Below are 15,766 nucleotides of genomic sequence, written 5' to 3' on the forward strand. Positions count from 1 at the left end.
GGTTGAGTTTTGATAGTTCGCCTCGAACAACCGCGTTCAAACTGAAAACTACTTGAACGAAGAGTCCCTGCGTGTTTATTGTACGTTATTTTAAATTTCAAATAATGCACTGCGCAAGATACATTTCACGATTTGGTAAGTGAAGATTTATTGATGAATATAGCATAGGTTAATGAATATAAGCGATATTTTTTAATTTAAGGGTTTGCATCATGTGTCCGCCCGCGTTCTATTGCCAGTCTATGCGCTTTACCTGAAACGCACCAGCTGCTCCAAAAAACGTGTCACGACTTTGCAGATAGTGAGCTCTTTCCGGTGGCAGCTAAGATTGACCGAGAACATTACTATCCGGTTGAAGAAATAGCTAAGTTGGGGGATATGGGACTAATGTCAATCGTATTAAGCGAAAGATACGGTGGGTCTGGGCTTGATTACCTGGCGTATGCCATTGCTATGGAAGAGATTTCGCGAGGTTGCGCCTCGATTGGAGTTACAATGTCGATTCACAACTCACTCTATTTAGGAGTGTTAGAAAAGTACGGCACAGAAGAACAGAAGCAGAGGTTCATTCCGGGATATACAGATGGTAGAAAGATAGGATGTTTTGCATTATCAGAACCTGGAAACGGTTCAGACGCCGGAGCAGCATCAACAAGTGCAATTTTGAAAGGAGATCGCTGGGTCCTTAATGGAACAAAGAGCTGGATTTCTGGTGGATATGAAGCCGGGATGGGCATTGTTTTTGCTACTACAGACAAAAAGCTTAAACACAAGGGAATTACTGCATTTTTAGTCCCGATGGATTCTTCAGGATTAGGCCGGGGGAAAAAAGAAGAAAAACTTGGGATAAGGGGCACTTCAACTTGTCAATTAATTTTTGAAGACTGTGAAATTCCAAAAGAAAACGTGCTAGGTAAGGAAGGCTATGGGTTCAAAATTGCCATGCAATCGTTAGACGCTGGCCGCATTGGAGTGGCGGGTCAAGCGCTTGGGATTGCACAGGCATCTTTGGAATGTGCCATCGATTATGCTGCTAAGCGCAAAGCGTTTGGAAAGCCAATAAATAAACTACAAGCTATACAAATGAAATTAGCCGATATGTCGGTAAAATTAGAATCAGCTCGTTTGCTTACTTGGAGAGCTGCGTGGTTAAAAGACAATAATTTAACTTTTACAAAAGAGGCTGCTCAAGCAAAACTGGCTGCCTCGGAAACAGCGACTTTTTGCGCCCATCAGTGTATGCAAATTCTGGGAGGAATGGGTTACGTCTCGGATATGCCAGCAGAGCGTTATTATCGTGAAGCAAGAATAACGGAAATCTACGAAGGAACCTCGGAAATTCAGAGGCTGGTAATTGCAGGACAAATTCTTAAAGAGTTTGGGATATAAATAGGTGGTGAGATGTGAGATAATCACTTCATTTACTGTTAAATGTTATGTCTTATGTAACTTTTAGGAATATTGAAAATATTAATTATATTGCATATTTGCGGCTCAAAATATATGTTTAATAATGTGGGTAATTTTTTTTTTGATCCTTTGATGAGTTCAAAGCTTTAACACTAAACATACCAACCGAATTTCACGAATAATTTTCGCTAATACAGTGATACAAACTCGAATTCGTACACGCACATGCAAATTTCGGCTTTCTACACTTGAAAGCTTAACAAAAGTTTTAGGGACATGTTATTTAGGTAAAATCATAGTGTCAAATGATGGTATGGTATCTGGTTTTGGAAAAATGGTTTTTATCAGAAAAAAAAAATATGAACTGGTGCATGAAAAAATCCACTCAAATTCATATTCGAATAGGATTCGAATTAACCCATTATGACCCGGGTATATCTAAATTTGGACCAAATGAAGTGAAACTCTGTACACTCAAGTAGCTTTTTACGCGAAGGATACGTCCCGCGTAAATTCCGAAAATCGCGTAAAAAACCGCGCAAATTCCGAAAACCGCGTTAATTCCGAAAACCGCGTAAATTCCAAAATTCGCGTAAAAAAACCAAAATTTCGCGTAAAAAAACGATTTCAACACTACGCGAAAATATAGACATTTTGAGCAGATCCGCGTAAGTTCCGAAAATCGCGTTAAAAAACCGGGTAAATTCCGAAAAACGGCGTAAATTCCGAAAACCGCGTAAATTTTGAAAACCGCGTAAATTCCGAAAACCGCGTAAATTCCGAAATTCGCGTAAAAATAGTCGCGTAAAAAAGCCGCGTAAAATGCGACCAGTGTAATCTATTATATTATGGCTCGAACGTGTCGGGAAACGCAAACTCGTCATTTGGAATGGTTTCAAGGCCAAAATATCGCAGGTTTAATATTTCATAGGCTCAGTTTCAAACAAACAGATTACAAAGTAGTTTACAGATTTCTTATCGAATTTTGTGATAGACTGTATTGCGACATTTGCCCCCCCCAGATAACACAAAATTGTAATAGAAAGTTCACATTAAATCGTTTTCATGTCAATTTCACATTGGAATTGTATAATGATTAGAGTATGTCAAATCTAAGTGAACAATAAGTTGTTTTGCAGTCGTGCGTGTCTTCATATACAATTCATGACTGTGAATATAAAGCAGTATAGACGATTGCAATATTTGATATCTTAATCATATATTCAGGAGTATTTAGTTGCGTGTTATAAAAACTGCGTAAAATAGAATTACAAATAATTCTCAAAATTTTCGCACGTATATCGCCTCCACTTTGGTACATATATGTTCTTATATGGCGTGAAATATAACTTTTTCGTTCAGATATGATTTCGTATCTTAGTTGCAATCGAGATATACAAACCAAATGGTTTACTGGGCCTATTTAGACTACCCCGATTTACACAATTATCACAGTCGAATCTCGCACACGATTTCGCTCAAGGAAAATGAAATGAAAAGAAGGGCAAGAAGGAAAAAGAAGTCAAACTCAAGTTGATTAAACTAAAAGCCACTCTAGTGTACATATAACTATCAATTTACATGTCAGGTAATGTTTCGTCACTAAATGTAGACTTTTTCATGCGTTTTGGAGACAGTTTTTTCGTCATTTTTTCAACTTTTTTCCCGCCAATTATCACAACTTTGCCCTGTTGAAAACACAGATGAAATGACAGAAAACTGACAGATTATCTCACACACACTTCAGATTGATGTCTTATCTCTCTTGTATAGTGATATATTAACAATGCTAACTATTGAAATTCAGCAGTAAACAGGTTTTGAAGACGGGGTATGACATATCATACGCTATAGGGCATAATGGGTTAACGTAGAGTGACTATATACAGAGTGGCGACAAGTCATCCCAAATGTATGCAATGCGGTTTTTCCAAGGTTTTTCTTTCTCTTTCCTGCATACGCGTTGGATAGGTCGTCTGCTCGATTGGAATGACACTGACAGATAATTATCATTCCAATTTTGACATTGTCGCCACTCTGTATATAGTCACTCTAGGTTAACGGAATTAACAGTTTTGATTTCGCAGATGTGGTCTAACTTCAAAGATTAGTATTTAGTGGGGTTGTGGTCCTTTCGGGCCTTGTTGCTATACTCGCTCGATGGCAATGTGGTATATACAGGTGTGGCGATATTGGTAAAGTGGTGTTAGTCTCATCATGGTGTGGGCACAGACAACAGACATCCATTCAGGAACAAATATTTCGGGAATTCTTGGATAAAATTTCAAATTAAAATCACCTAATATGCTAGCGACACCACCACTATAGTTTCCCAACTAAATGATTCTTTTGATTTGCACACTGACAACCTTTGGCTCCTCTGGCGCTAGTATATATGGACTATATGCGTTATGCTAGAAGCTAGCTGTTGTGAGTTTAGTGTAGAATTTTTTGCGCCTTTAGCGACACCATCACTATAGTTTCCAAACTAATTTGACATAAGTTTTATCCAAGTGGGGACCTTTCGCTTGGATGTCTGTTCTCTGTGGTATGGGGTGGTGTGGGTGAAATCGTAAATCGACCAATGACGATCAAGCGTGACGCAAACTCCAAAAACAAACCCCATTGTTCAGTGCGGTTTGTTTTTGTAGTTTGACGTCATTTCCTGATTTTTCGCTGCTAATCCACACTCTTAAATGAGTTTACTCGTAAATTGGTTGAATTTAGCTAAAACTTGGTTAAAACTACTCAAAATGTATGTATATAGGGGAAAGCCACCATCATTTCAAGGACTTGCGAATGTATGTGGGTAGAATTACAGTAGATCCAAATCGGATTATCAAATGAATTTCACACTAATGCTGTTACAGAAGGGCCAAAAGGGATTAGGCGGACCCACAAGCAGAGGCACTTGTGCGCAATCCGGAATTATAAGAGTCGCCTTCCAGCATTAGGATTCTTCCATGTAATAATCAATTTCGCTGTACCAACTTTAACCCACATGATGATGTTTGTTTTGAATTGAGAAGTGTCATATTTGCTTCAGACCTTAAGGATTCAGGTTGGCAATCCACTCCATCGTCCAGCCTTCCACATTTATGATATCAATAATAATACTGTTAATATGATATTAAGACGAAATGTAGTATATATGGTAAAAATAGAATAATCTCAGCAGCAGTCCTTCGTATGGAATAGAGTAGCGTCCTTTGAGGTTCCATAAGTGCTTCTAATAGTTAATTTAATTTTTCATTCTGGTATCCATGTGCAGTATTAAAACTCGTTTTGGCCAAAGTGTTCACTATAGAGCTTTCCAGTTATGTGTGTATTGGTGCTTGAAAATGAGGCAAACAGCAACAGTAAGCAAAAGAGATGCATTACTTTGTCACCAAGATACAGAATGAATTTCGTCTTCCGCCGGCAAAAATACCAGCAAATTTTCAAAATATGTGCTTGAATTTGGAACAGGATGGAAAATTTGATCGAAATATGTGCTCTGCAGTGTGGCAAACAGAGAAACACAACTACTGTGTTACCTGACTCACTGCGAATATGCGTTGTATTCGCGGGATCGTGTTGGTTCGAAAGGTTTCGAAAAATATCGCCCTTGTATCGAAAATATCGTTAATTTTGATCACTAAAAATAACGTACTTAAACGTTATATTTCATGTGCCAGTAGTACGCAATAATTGTATTGTGAAACTAAATTGTTATTTATGCAACTTTTTACAAATTAAATGCAATAACAAAAGCACAACTTATAAAAAATCGTTTATTAGCGATATTAACTGCATATGCGTTATAAACGAATAAAACGTATGGTTACGTTTTATTTCAATAATACGCATATTCGCAGTGAGTCAGGTAAAACAGTAGTAATCGCTATTTTTCGGTTTGTTCCTCCAGCATCAGCTGTTCCTCAAAATGAGGTAAACATCATGTATATACACGCGTATTTCGTGTTCGCTAGTGTGGGTGCTTGAACTGTCAGAAAGCTCTATCCAGCTTTTTACGCGCTATAATGGCGGACGCTATAAAATGTGTTCGTAATATGCGTACAATCTTTTTGACAACTCTGCATACATCAAATCTGTCACTCTTCTCTTGCAACACTACCGTACTCTTTCTTTCGTTTACGCCAAAGAAGGAGAGCAAAAATGTGCGAAATGTAAACAAAACTATTGCTCTCCTCCTTTTGCGTAAACGAAAGAAAGAGCAACACTGCCGTACAGGAGAAGAGTGCCCAGTTTTGATGTATGCAGAGTTGTCATAAAGATTGTTCGCATATTACGAATACAATTTATAGCGTCCGCCATTATAGCGCGTAAAAAGCTGGATATCCAGCTTTTTACGCGCTATAATGGTGGCCGCTATAAATTGTGTTCGTAATATGCGAACAATCTTTTTGACAACTCTGCATAAATCAAATCTGGCACTCTTCTCTTGCAACACTACCGTGCTCTTTCTTTCGTTTACGCTAATGAAGGAGAGCAAAAACGTGCGAAATGTAAACAAAACTATTGCTCTCCTACTTTTGCGTAAACGAAAGAAAGAGCGACACTGCCGTACAGGAGAAGAGTGTCCAGTTTTGATGCATAAGGTTTTGCACGGGCGAGCATAACCTCGCTTTTTTGACGTCTATCAGTGGTTTGTTTACATCGACTTAGAATGCGGGTTAAAATGATTAAAGTGCATATTGTTAAGGGCGTCTGCGGCAGGTCAGAAAAGCACAAAAGCTGCCATTCCGAGTAGTTTAGAGGGCGACACTGCTGGATAATACGCTTTTAAACCGTTTAACTTTAGTTTATGCATATTGTGTTTGCCTAACAAATAGTAAACAAACCACGAGTGGATGTCAAATGGATGAATTGCGTTCATTCGTGACGTCACCTTGCAAAACCTTATGCAGAGTTGTCAAAAAGATTGTTCGCATATTACGAACACAATTTATAGCGTTCTCCATTATAGCGCGTAAAAAGCTGGATAGCAGGAGATGCTTCATAAGGTTTTGCAAGGTGACGTCACGAATGAACCGGAATGAACGTAATTCACCCATCTGACATCCACTCGTGGTTTGTTAACTATTTGTTAGGCGAAAGCGATATGCATAAATTGGAGTTAAACGTTTTAAAAGCGTATTATCCAGCAGTGTCGCCCTACAAACTACTCGGAATGGTAGTTTTTGTGCTTTTCTGACTGCCGTCAAGGCCTTTAAGCAATATTCAGTTTCAACATGTTAACCCATGTTCTAAGTCCATGTAAACAAACCACTGATAGACGTCAAAGAAGTGAGGTTATGCTCGCCCGTGCAAAACCTTATAAGCTAAAACGAAAAAATAATTAAAATAACTTATTTAGTTTACCTATTAACCAGACCGTGTGGCTCCGCCGTCGGCCCAAAACTGTGGTTTTGAGACCAGGCAACCAGGAACCACCCAGCATCGCACCTCCTAGCTTGGCTACTCAATAGAGTATTACCAGGTATGGCCACGTGGAGGCGCTAGGTAGGGGTTTGGGATGGCTACTGTTTTACCTGACTCACTGCGAATATGCGTATTATTGAAATAAAACGTAACCATACGTTTTATTCGTTTATAACGCATATGCAGTTAATATCGATAACAAACGATTTTTTATAAGTTGTGCTTTTGTTATTGCATTTAATTTGTAAAAAGTTGCATAAATAACAATTCAGTTTCACAATACAATTATTGCGCACTACTGGCATATGATATATAACGTTTAAGCACGTTATTTTTAGTGATCAAAATTAACGATATTTTCGACACAAGGGCGATATTTTTCGAAATATTTCGAACCAACACGATCCCGTGAACACAACGCATATTCGCAGTGAGTCAGGTAACACAGTAGAGCTATATTGGACGCTCCTCATTTGCCTTCCCCATTTCATACCCTGATTAAAACTACTCAAAATGCCCTTAAAGTGTACAAGCTCAGATTTTGAGTAGTTTTTCAACCAACAAATTGGTAGTAGGTACTTGAAAGTGCGTTATTTGTCTCAGAGAATAATTCAATTATCGGTAGCAAGTAGCCAAAATTGGTTGAATTTTTTACCCAAAATTTGAGTTTGTATACTTTAAGGACATTTTGGGTAGTATCAACCTACCTTTAGCTAAATCCGACCTATTTAAGGGTAGAATCATTCAAGCAGGGATACCAGACTTGCAGATTTGTCTGCAAATTGCAGATTTTTTGAACGGTCGTGCAGATCATTATAAATTTGCAGATATTTGCAGTTTTTCTGACTTATATTGTTTTGGTGCAGATTTTTGTTCGAAGCTCTTTAAACTTTCACAGACTTTCTAAAAAAGTGTGCAGATTTTCGCAGATTATTTTTAAACCAGAAAATTCGAGTAGCCGGAAAACTGCTCGATTTTTTCGGTTTTCGAGCAGTTGCAGACATTTTTTTAGAAAATATGGCATCTCTGCATTCAAGAGTGCAGCTTTTTACCAGCCATAATGGCGGACGTGTTCTTAAAAAGCTGGATTCGCTATGACGGCGCCGCAGTGGAGACACCTACATTAGTTTCGAGTATGCGTGAAGCAGAATAGCGATTTGTTAAGGAGTGCAAAAGACAGAAATATGTCGCAAATAATTTTCACGCATTCAGCTACGGGCAGTTCTGTAAGTGGAAAAGAGGTCGTGCGGTGCCGTCATTGCGAATACCATCAAATGCCTTCTTCCACACCTTTTTAAACCACGTTAGCTCGATGGAGCACCCCATCCAAAAAAATATTTATTAGAAAGGTACTATCGACCCGACCCTGCATTGGTATTGGTGTCCATTGTGACGTATGAAAGTTCAAAGAATCAAAGATTTTTTTTTCGATATCCTATATTTTGAATCTTTATGTTACAGCGAATGTGTCGATAGCGACATGAAAAACAAGTGGTTTTTATTATAGTTACTATATATATATATATATAGTTCGGCGGATACAAAAATCGGGATATGGCAAGGGGTGTCTCACTTCGTAATTTTGCATTAGCTTTTTACATCATTTACATTCATTGTAAAAATGCAAGCAAGATTTTTTTTCTGCAAGATTTTTTTTATTGGCCGCAACCGTGCATGCAAAGCGATATTTGCAGTGATTTATTATTTACTGTTGTAAACTAATTTAGCCCGCAGAATCACCTGGAATATGTGTGCAAATCGGCGGAGCAGAATGGTACCGACGGCAGCGACATTAAGTTTTAGCACAGAGAACAGATTACCAGGTGATTGACAAAAAGTGTGTAAAAGGTTTCCATGTAATCTACGAGGAATCCTTTAATAGAGCACCCCTGAGCAGTAAGTGGCAAACTAAATCTTGATATCGCTGCCGTCGCTGCTATGTAGCTCCAGCACAAGGGGTTTCCAGTAAAGCGTAAAAGTGTGTAGTAATCAGAGATTACTTTTGTAATCATTTACGAATAAATTAGGTAATCAATGGTAATCAGTAGAGTAATCAATGGTAATCTTAAGTAATCATTGGTAATCATGATTAATTTATAGTAATCACAAGAGATTGATTACTGGTTATCAGAGGTAATCAGTAAAGTAATCAAAAGTAACTTTTTTCGAAGGTGCGTAGTAATCATTGCTGTTGGAAACCCCTTGCTCCAGCACAAAGAAATATTGATAAAGGTACATGAATATTGTTTGATGCGTTTGGCAAACTATTTCTGGAGGGCGCTACCGACAGATTTTACACACAAAAAATCGATTGCTTCCTTCGAGCCTGTTAATCTGTTCTCTGTGGTTTTAGTTTGCCACCACTTACAGCTCGAGGGGTGCTCTATCATAGGATTACTCGTTGATTACATAAAAACTTTTCACACACTTTTCGTCAATTGCCTGGTAGTCTGTTCTCTGTGATCAAACTTTTTTGAGATACGTTGTAATCATAACTTTTGGAAACCCCTTGTTATATACGTTTAGGCCATTTGGGTTCATGAAAATGAAACCTATAATATGAGTAATATGCACATTACACATTAAGTTCGGGATGCTTTAAGCCTATTTATGTGTATAATAAATCGAATGTGTAAGCTTTTGTTTTGCAGCAACACCAATTCGATCCGATGTCTTATTTTTATTTTTTCTATTTGTGATATGCTCTGTTGATGATAAATATAATGATCATTAATTTTAAATAGACTGCTGATAGCACAGGTGATAAGAATTAGTAATACCTAAAAACTTGCAATATTGTCAGTAGATATTGATAGTTGCCTTACTGTAAATAACGTACAATTAACAATCTACACTCGGTCTACTGACAGATAATGATCAGTAATTGCTGATAATTTTCCTACCCCATATAGTGTTCAAGGGTCAAGTCGTACAGAACAGCAACTTTGACACCGTCAGTGACAGTCTATCAGTGCCATCAAAGTGTATTCTCAGGGTTATTTTAACCGAATTTTGGAAATTTATTATAACTAGGATTAAAGTTATTATTATTCCGTGAAGAATGTTTGCTTTGAAAAGGAGTGCAAGACATGGTAGGATTACTTTTTTTAAATTACCTTTTTTTAATGAACTTTGTACCTCTCAGTGTATGGTGTATGCACAGGGCTTCAGTTATGCAGTAAGCGGTCGATCGCCGGCCTATCGGCGCTATCCGAAACCCATCAGATGCTGCAGAAAACGTGCCGGGACTTTGCCGATAATGAGCTTATACCAATTGCTGCAAAAATCGATCGGGATCATCTTTATCCGGCAGAACAGGTTCATAAGATGGGCGAACTCGGCCTAATGGCAGTGTCCATTGCTGAGCAGTATGGTGGTACAGGTTTAGATTATCTTGCCTATTCTATCGCCATGGAAGAAGTGTCTCGAGGTTGTGCCTCAGCTGGAGTTATAATGTCTGTTAATAACTCTTTATACCTCGGGCCAATCGATCGGTATGGTAGCGAAGATCAAAAACAAAAATATGTTGTTGGATATACCGATGGTAAGAAAGTAGGTTGCTTTGCTCTCTCTGAACCGGGAAATGGATCGGATGCAGGAGCAGCGTCTACGGTCGCTACATTGAAAAATGATCGCTGGATTTTAAACGGGACTAAATGCTGGATTACGAACGCTTACGAAGCAGATAGCGCTGTTGTATTTGCTACTACCGACAAAAACTTGAAACACAAGGGTATTTCTGCATTTATTGTACCGAAAAATACAGAAGGTTTTACGTTGGGCAAAAAAGAAGATAAACTTGGAATTCGTGGATCATCAACAGCTCAGCTTATCTTCGAAGACTGTGAAATTCCCAAAGAAAATCTTCTCGGTGAGACAGGCCATGGATTCAAGATTGCTATGCAAACATTAGACGCAGGTCGCATAGGAATCGCCAGTCAGGCACTTGGAATTGCCCAAGCTTCTTTGGAATGCGCTGTTGATTATGCCAATAAAAGAATGGCTTTTGGTAAGCCCATTTCTAAATTGCAAGCAATCCAAACAAAGATTGCAGACATGGCTGTCAGCTTGGAGTCGGCACGCTTATTAACCTGGCGATCTGCTTGGCTGAAGGATAACAAAAAACCCTTTACCAAAGAAGCAGCCCAGGCTAAACTGGCAGCTTCCGAGGCAGCCACCTTTTGCGCCCATCAGTGCATTCAAATTTTAGGAGGCATGGGGTATGTGTCGGATATGCCAGCAGAACGACACTATAGGGATGCCAGAATCACGGAGATCTACGAGGGAACCTCCGAAATTCAACGACTAGTTATTGCCGGACAAGTCATCAAGGAATTATCCAGTTGAAACGTTTTATGCTCTAATTTATAGTGCAGTACTCGTGCGCTAACAGTACGAAACTGGCGATGTAACGCAAATTCTAATTTCAATGCGCGATAAGCTGCCAGATCTTATTTCAAATCAATTGTGTGTTCAATTTTATATTGAACTGCATGCTTTAACCTTTGCCGATCGGTACGGTATTGTGATCAAAATTTGTTCGATCAAGAAAGTAGAATCGGGGCGTTTATTGATACATATGCATTTCACCTTATGTCTGTGAGATACATCTTTATACCTACATGGTAGTATCGGATTAAGCATATAATTTTTTTTCAATCTAATTAAACAATCATTTTCATGCTACTACGGAACATACAACTAGCGAACGAGTGCTGTCTACTATGTGTTAAATGTCAATAGTTGAGTAGGTTGAACAATTTAGTAAGGGTAAAAAATCAAAATGTAATTTTTTATTAGTTTGTTTCAACTGTTTGTTACACATCATCCGATTAGGTACTTGTGTTTCATAGAACTTGTATATTTTTGAAAAATATATATGTACTTTGATATATCAATTTCTAACATTCAATAATTTCGAAATCCAGTTACAGCACCACACCAGTTCATTTAAGTTGTTTTAAGAATGTAATAAATGGGGAAATTCGGATTTAAGTGAATAACACCCATATTGGAACAGCAATCATTCGTACAGTACGAATTCTATAACATGGTCGCGACAGCCAGAAGATGACAAAATTAGCGGATGTGTAAATGAGTAAGTAAGTAAATACAAGGTTGGCACAAATATCCAAAATAAATGTGGAGAACGTGCCATCCGAGCCAATACATTATGAAGTGAATACAGTACAAAAAACTTTAGTGGGGGGAACACGAGTAGTAAGTTATTGATGCAATGACGTTTTTAGTGTATATGGTGGCTCCTGAGATATGAATTTCCAAAGTACATAAGGATTAGGATAAGGATTGGCGGAACTAAAGGGGCCAGGGCGGGCTAAGCCCTCCTAGGAGCCAGATTTTGCCACCTCTAGAAAAATCGTGTCTATCTTTTTTAAACAAAAAACAAGCGTCACATACACACACACAGCCATCGTTCAATTCGTCGAACCTTATCGATTGATATATGTGACTCGGCCCTCGGATCAACTTATCGTGTTTTTCGACCAATTTCTAAACATTTGTTATAGTATATCAAAGGTAAAAACTACAGGTAATACTATTTTTCGGGTTTTATCATCTTTCCAGTAAATTTTTTTGATTTTTCTCGCCGTGAAAACATGAAAACGGTGGAATCGAACACAATAAAAAAGACGACTCAAATCCACTCAAATCGGACGCTCCGTTCTCAAGGGATGCGCGGTCGAACTTTTTCACTTCTCTTTTATAAATAAGATAACACACTTCAAGTTTTTCTAGGTTTCTAAAAATGTTCCATGCTTTCATTTCGCCTAAATTCGGTTCACCAGACTATTTTTCTTGTACTCTCAACATATTAGCACATGATCGGAGCACGTGTTCAAAAACAAACTGTTCTGCATTTTTGGGAGCATCAAATGAGTCGTAGTCTAAGCTAATTTTGACTGTATTTCATATTTTTACCCAGAGTTGAAAAATTCGCCGAATATATAGCGCCTATAATAGACGAATAACGATATATCAGTGGTCCAAAATAGAGATGGTCGGGTAGCGGAAAATTTGCCCGAAACCCGCACCCGTACCCGTACCCGCCGGGTTCGGGTCGGGTTCGAGTATTGAAAAAAAAATAATTTGTGGGTTCGGGTCGGTTACGAATTCTTAATTTTTGTTTTTGAAACCGGGTACGGGTCGGGTCGGGTATCTCTATAGACCACATTTAACACTAAAGATGGTCGGGTACCCGGGCCTTTCCCGTACCCGACGGGTTGCGGTCGGGTTCGGGTATCAAAAATAATAAACTTGCGGGTTCGGGTCGGGCACGGGTTTTTAATTTTCTTCTTAATCGGGTACGGGTCGGGTTCGGGTATTCAAATTTTCATACCCGACCATCTCTAGTCCAAAACCAAAAAAAAAACATCCGCATTAGAATTTAGAGTGGGAAAACTTGGTTTTAGATTTATGGAACCTTTGGAACAGTTTCTTGAAACTAAACGCTCTATCGTTTGGTGGAGTTGAATTTTTGATTACTCCCCATAAAAGTGAAATAGAATTTTTTAGTTTCAATATAGCATATTGATGTGTTCTGCGAAGTTTTTAAGCACATTATCAAAAGAAATGTTACTGAAGACAGTAACCTTCTATCCTTTAGCGAACATAGAAAAATCCGTGGAAAAATCCTATCTATACCTATAAAGAAGGATTTCTGTCTGTCTGTCTGTCTGTCTGTCTGTCTGTCTGTCTGTTTTGTGTTCCTTATAGAATCAAAAACTACTGAACCAATCGGCGTGAAAATTTGCATGTAGAGGTTTTTAGGGCCAGGAAAGGTTTTAGTGATGGTTAGAGACCCCTCCCCCCACTAAGAGGGGGGGCTCCCATACAAATGAAACACAAATTTCTGCATAATTCGAGAACTAATTAAGCAAATAGAACCAAATTTGGCATGTGGGTGTTTTCGGTGACAAGAATTTATTCTAGGGTAATTTGAGACCCCTCCCCTCTTTATAAGGGGAATTATAACTCCTCTCTCCTTTAAGAGGGGGGGTTTCCATACCAATTTCCTCATAACTCGAGAACTAATCAAGCAAATGGAACCAAATTTGGCATGTGAAGGTTTTCGAGGGCAAGAAAATTTTCTATGTTGAATTAGGACCCCTCCTCACTTTAAGAGGGGGGGCTCCTGTACAAATGAATTACCAATTTCCTCATAACTCGAGAACTAATCAAGCAAATGGAACAAAATTTGGCATGTGTGTGTTTTTGAAGACAAAATTTTTTTCTATGATGAATTGGGACCCCTCCCCACTTTAAGAGGGGGGGGGGGCTCCTATACAAACGAAATACAAATTTCCTTATAACTCGAGAGCTAATCCAGCAAATGGAACCAAATTTGGCATGTAGGTGTTTTTGGAGGCAAGAATGTTTTCTATGATGAATAAGAACCTCTCCCCACTTTAGGAGGGGGGGGCTCCTATACAAATGAAATACAAATTTCCTCATAACTCGAGAACTAATCAAGCAAATAGAACCAAATTTGGCATGTGGGTGTTTTCGGTGACAAGAATTTATTCTATGGTAAATTGAGACCCCTCCCTCTTTATAAGAGGAATTGTAACTCCTCTGTCCTTTAAGAGGGGGGGCTGCCATACAAATTTCCTCATAACTCGAGAACTAATCAAGCAAATGGAACCAACTTTGGCATGTGAAGGTTTTCGAGGGCAAGAAAATTTTCTACGGTGAATTAGGACCCCTCCCCACTCTAAGAGGGGGGGCTCCTGTACAAATGAAATACAAATTTCCTCCTAACTCGAGAACTAATCAAGCAAATAGAACAACATTTGGCATGTGGGTGTTTTTTTTGGTGACAAGAATTTATTCTATGGTGAATTGAGACCCCTCCCCTCTTTATAAGAGGAATTATAACTCCTCTCCCCTTTAAGAGGGGGGACTTCCATACAAATTTCCTCATAACTCGAGAACTAATCAAGCAAATGCAACCAAATTTGGCATGTGAAGGTTTTCGAGAGCAAGAAAATTTTCTATGGTGAATTAGGACCCCTCCCCACTTTAAGAGGAGGGGCTCCTGTACAAATGAAATACCAATTTCCTCATAACTCGAGAACTAATCAAGCGAATTGAACCAAATTTGGCATGTGTGTGTTTTTGGAGACAATTTTTTTTTCAATGATGAATTGGGACCCCTCCCCACTTTAGGAGGGGGGGTCCTGTACAAACGAGATACAAATTTCCTCATAACTCGAGAACTAATCCAGCAAATGGAACCAAATTTGGCATGTAGGTGTTTTTGGAGGCAAGAATTTTTTCTGTGATGAATTAGGACCTCTTCCCACATTAGGAGGGGGGGCTCCAATACAAATGAAATACAAATTTCCCCATAACTCGAGAACTAATCAAGCAAATGGAACCAACTTTGGCATGTGAAGGTTTTCGAGGGCAAGAAAATTTTCTACGGTGAATTAGGACCCCTCCCCACTCTAAGAGGGAGGGCTCCTGTACAAATGAAATACAAATTTCCTCCTAACTCGAGAACTAATCAAGCAAATAGAACAACATTTGGCATGTGGGTGTTTTTGGAGGCAACCATTTTTCCCATGATGAATTAGGACTTCTTACCTTTTTAGGAGGGGGGGGGGCTCCCATTCAAACGAAATACAAATTTGCTCATAACTTTAGAACTAATCAAGTAAATGGAACCAAATTTGGCATGTGAGAGTTTTAAATGGCAGAATTTTTTTTCTGTGGTGTATTACGACCCCTTTCCCTTTTAAGAGGGTGGGCTTCCATACAAATGAAATACAAATTTCCTTATAATTTGAGTACTAATCAAGCAAATGGAACCAAATTTAGCATGTAGGAGATTTTTGAGTCTTGAATTTATTTTATGATAGTTAGAGACCTCTCACCCCTGTGGTAGGGGGATATGGACTCTCATACAAAT

General features: G+C 38.6%; 2 protein-coding genes across 3 annotated transcripts; both read left to right on the forward strand.

Moving 5' to 3' along the window:
- The first annotated feature begins 29 nt into the window (after positions 1-29).
- LOC128739146 (short-chain specific acyl-CoA dehydrogenase, mitochondrial-like) lies at positions 30-1,427 on the forward strand. Its single transcript, XM_053834553.1, has 2 exons — positions 30-135; positions 203-1,427. Exons 1-2 carry the CDS (start codon positions 105-107, stop codon positions 1,387-1,389), a joined length of 1,218 nt encoding a protein of 405 aa, XP_053690528.1. The 5' UTR covers positions 30-104; the 3' UTR covers positions 1,390-1,427.
- An 8,078-nt stretch (positions 1,428-9,505) lies between these two features.
- Positions 9,506-11,707, forward strand: LOC128739144 (short-chain specific acyl-CoA dehydrogenase, mitochondrial-like). 2 transcript variants are annotated; one of them, XM_053834548.1, is made up of 3 exons: positions 9,506-9,594; positions 9,747-9,926; positions 9,980-11,707. In XM_053834548.1, exons 2-3 carry the CDS (start codon positions 9,896-9,898, stop codon positions 11,179-11,181), a joined length of 1,233 nt encoding a protein of 410 aa, XP_053690523.1. In that variant the 5' UTR covers positions 9,506-9,594; positions 9,747-9,895; the 3' UTR covers positions 11,182-11,707. The 2 variants fall into 2 exon arrangements, with proteins under 2 accessions (XP_053690523.1, XP_053690522.1); XM_053834547.1 differs by lacking the exon at positions 9,506-9,594 and having other exon boundaries at positions 9,608-9,926.
- The last annotated feature ends 4,059 nt before the right edge of the window (positions 11,708-15,766 follow it).

This window comes from Sabethes cyaneus, chromosome 3 (assembly GCF_943734655.1).
Source record: "Sabethes cyaneus chromosome 3, idSabCyanKW18_F2, whole genome shotgun sequence".
Classification (NCBI taxonomy): domain Eukaryota; kingdom Metazoa; phylum Arthropoda; class Insecta; order Diptera; family Culicidae; genus Sabethes; species Sabethes cyaneus.

Bases quoted from the DNA above. Each gene is read 5' to 3' on its own strand.
- LOC128739146 (XM_053834553.1), top strand. From the start codon at position 105: ATGCACTGCGCAAGATACATTTCACGATTTG. The intron at 136-202 runs GTAAGTGAAGAT...TTTTAATTTAAG, and splicing joins AAGATACATTTCACGATTTG to GGTTTGCATCATGTGTCCGC.
- LOC128739144 (XM_053834548.1), top strand. From the start codon at position 9,896: ATGTTTGCTTTGAAAAGGAGTGCAAGACATG. The intron at 9,927-9,979 runs GTAGGATTACTT...TGTACCTCTCAG, and splicing joins GAAAAGGAGTGCAAGACATG to TGTATGGTGTATGCACAGGG.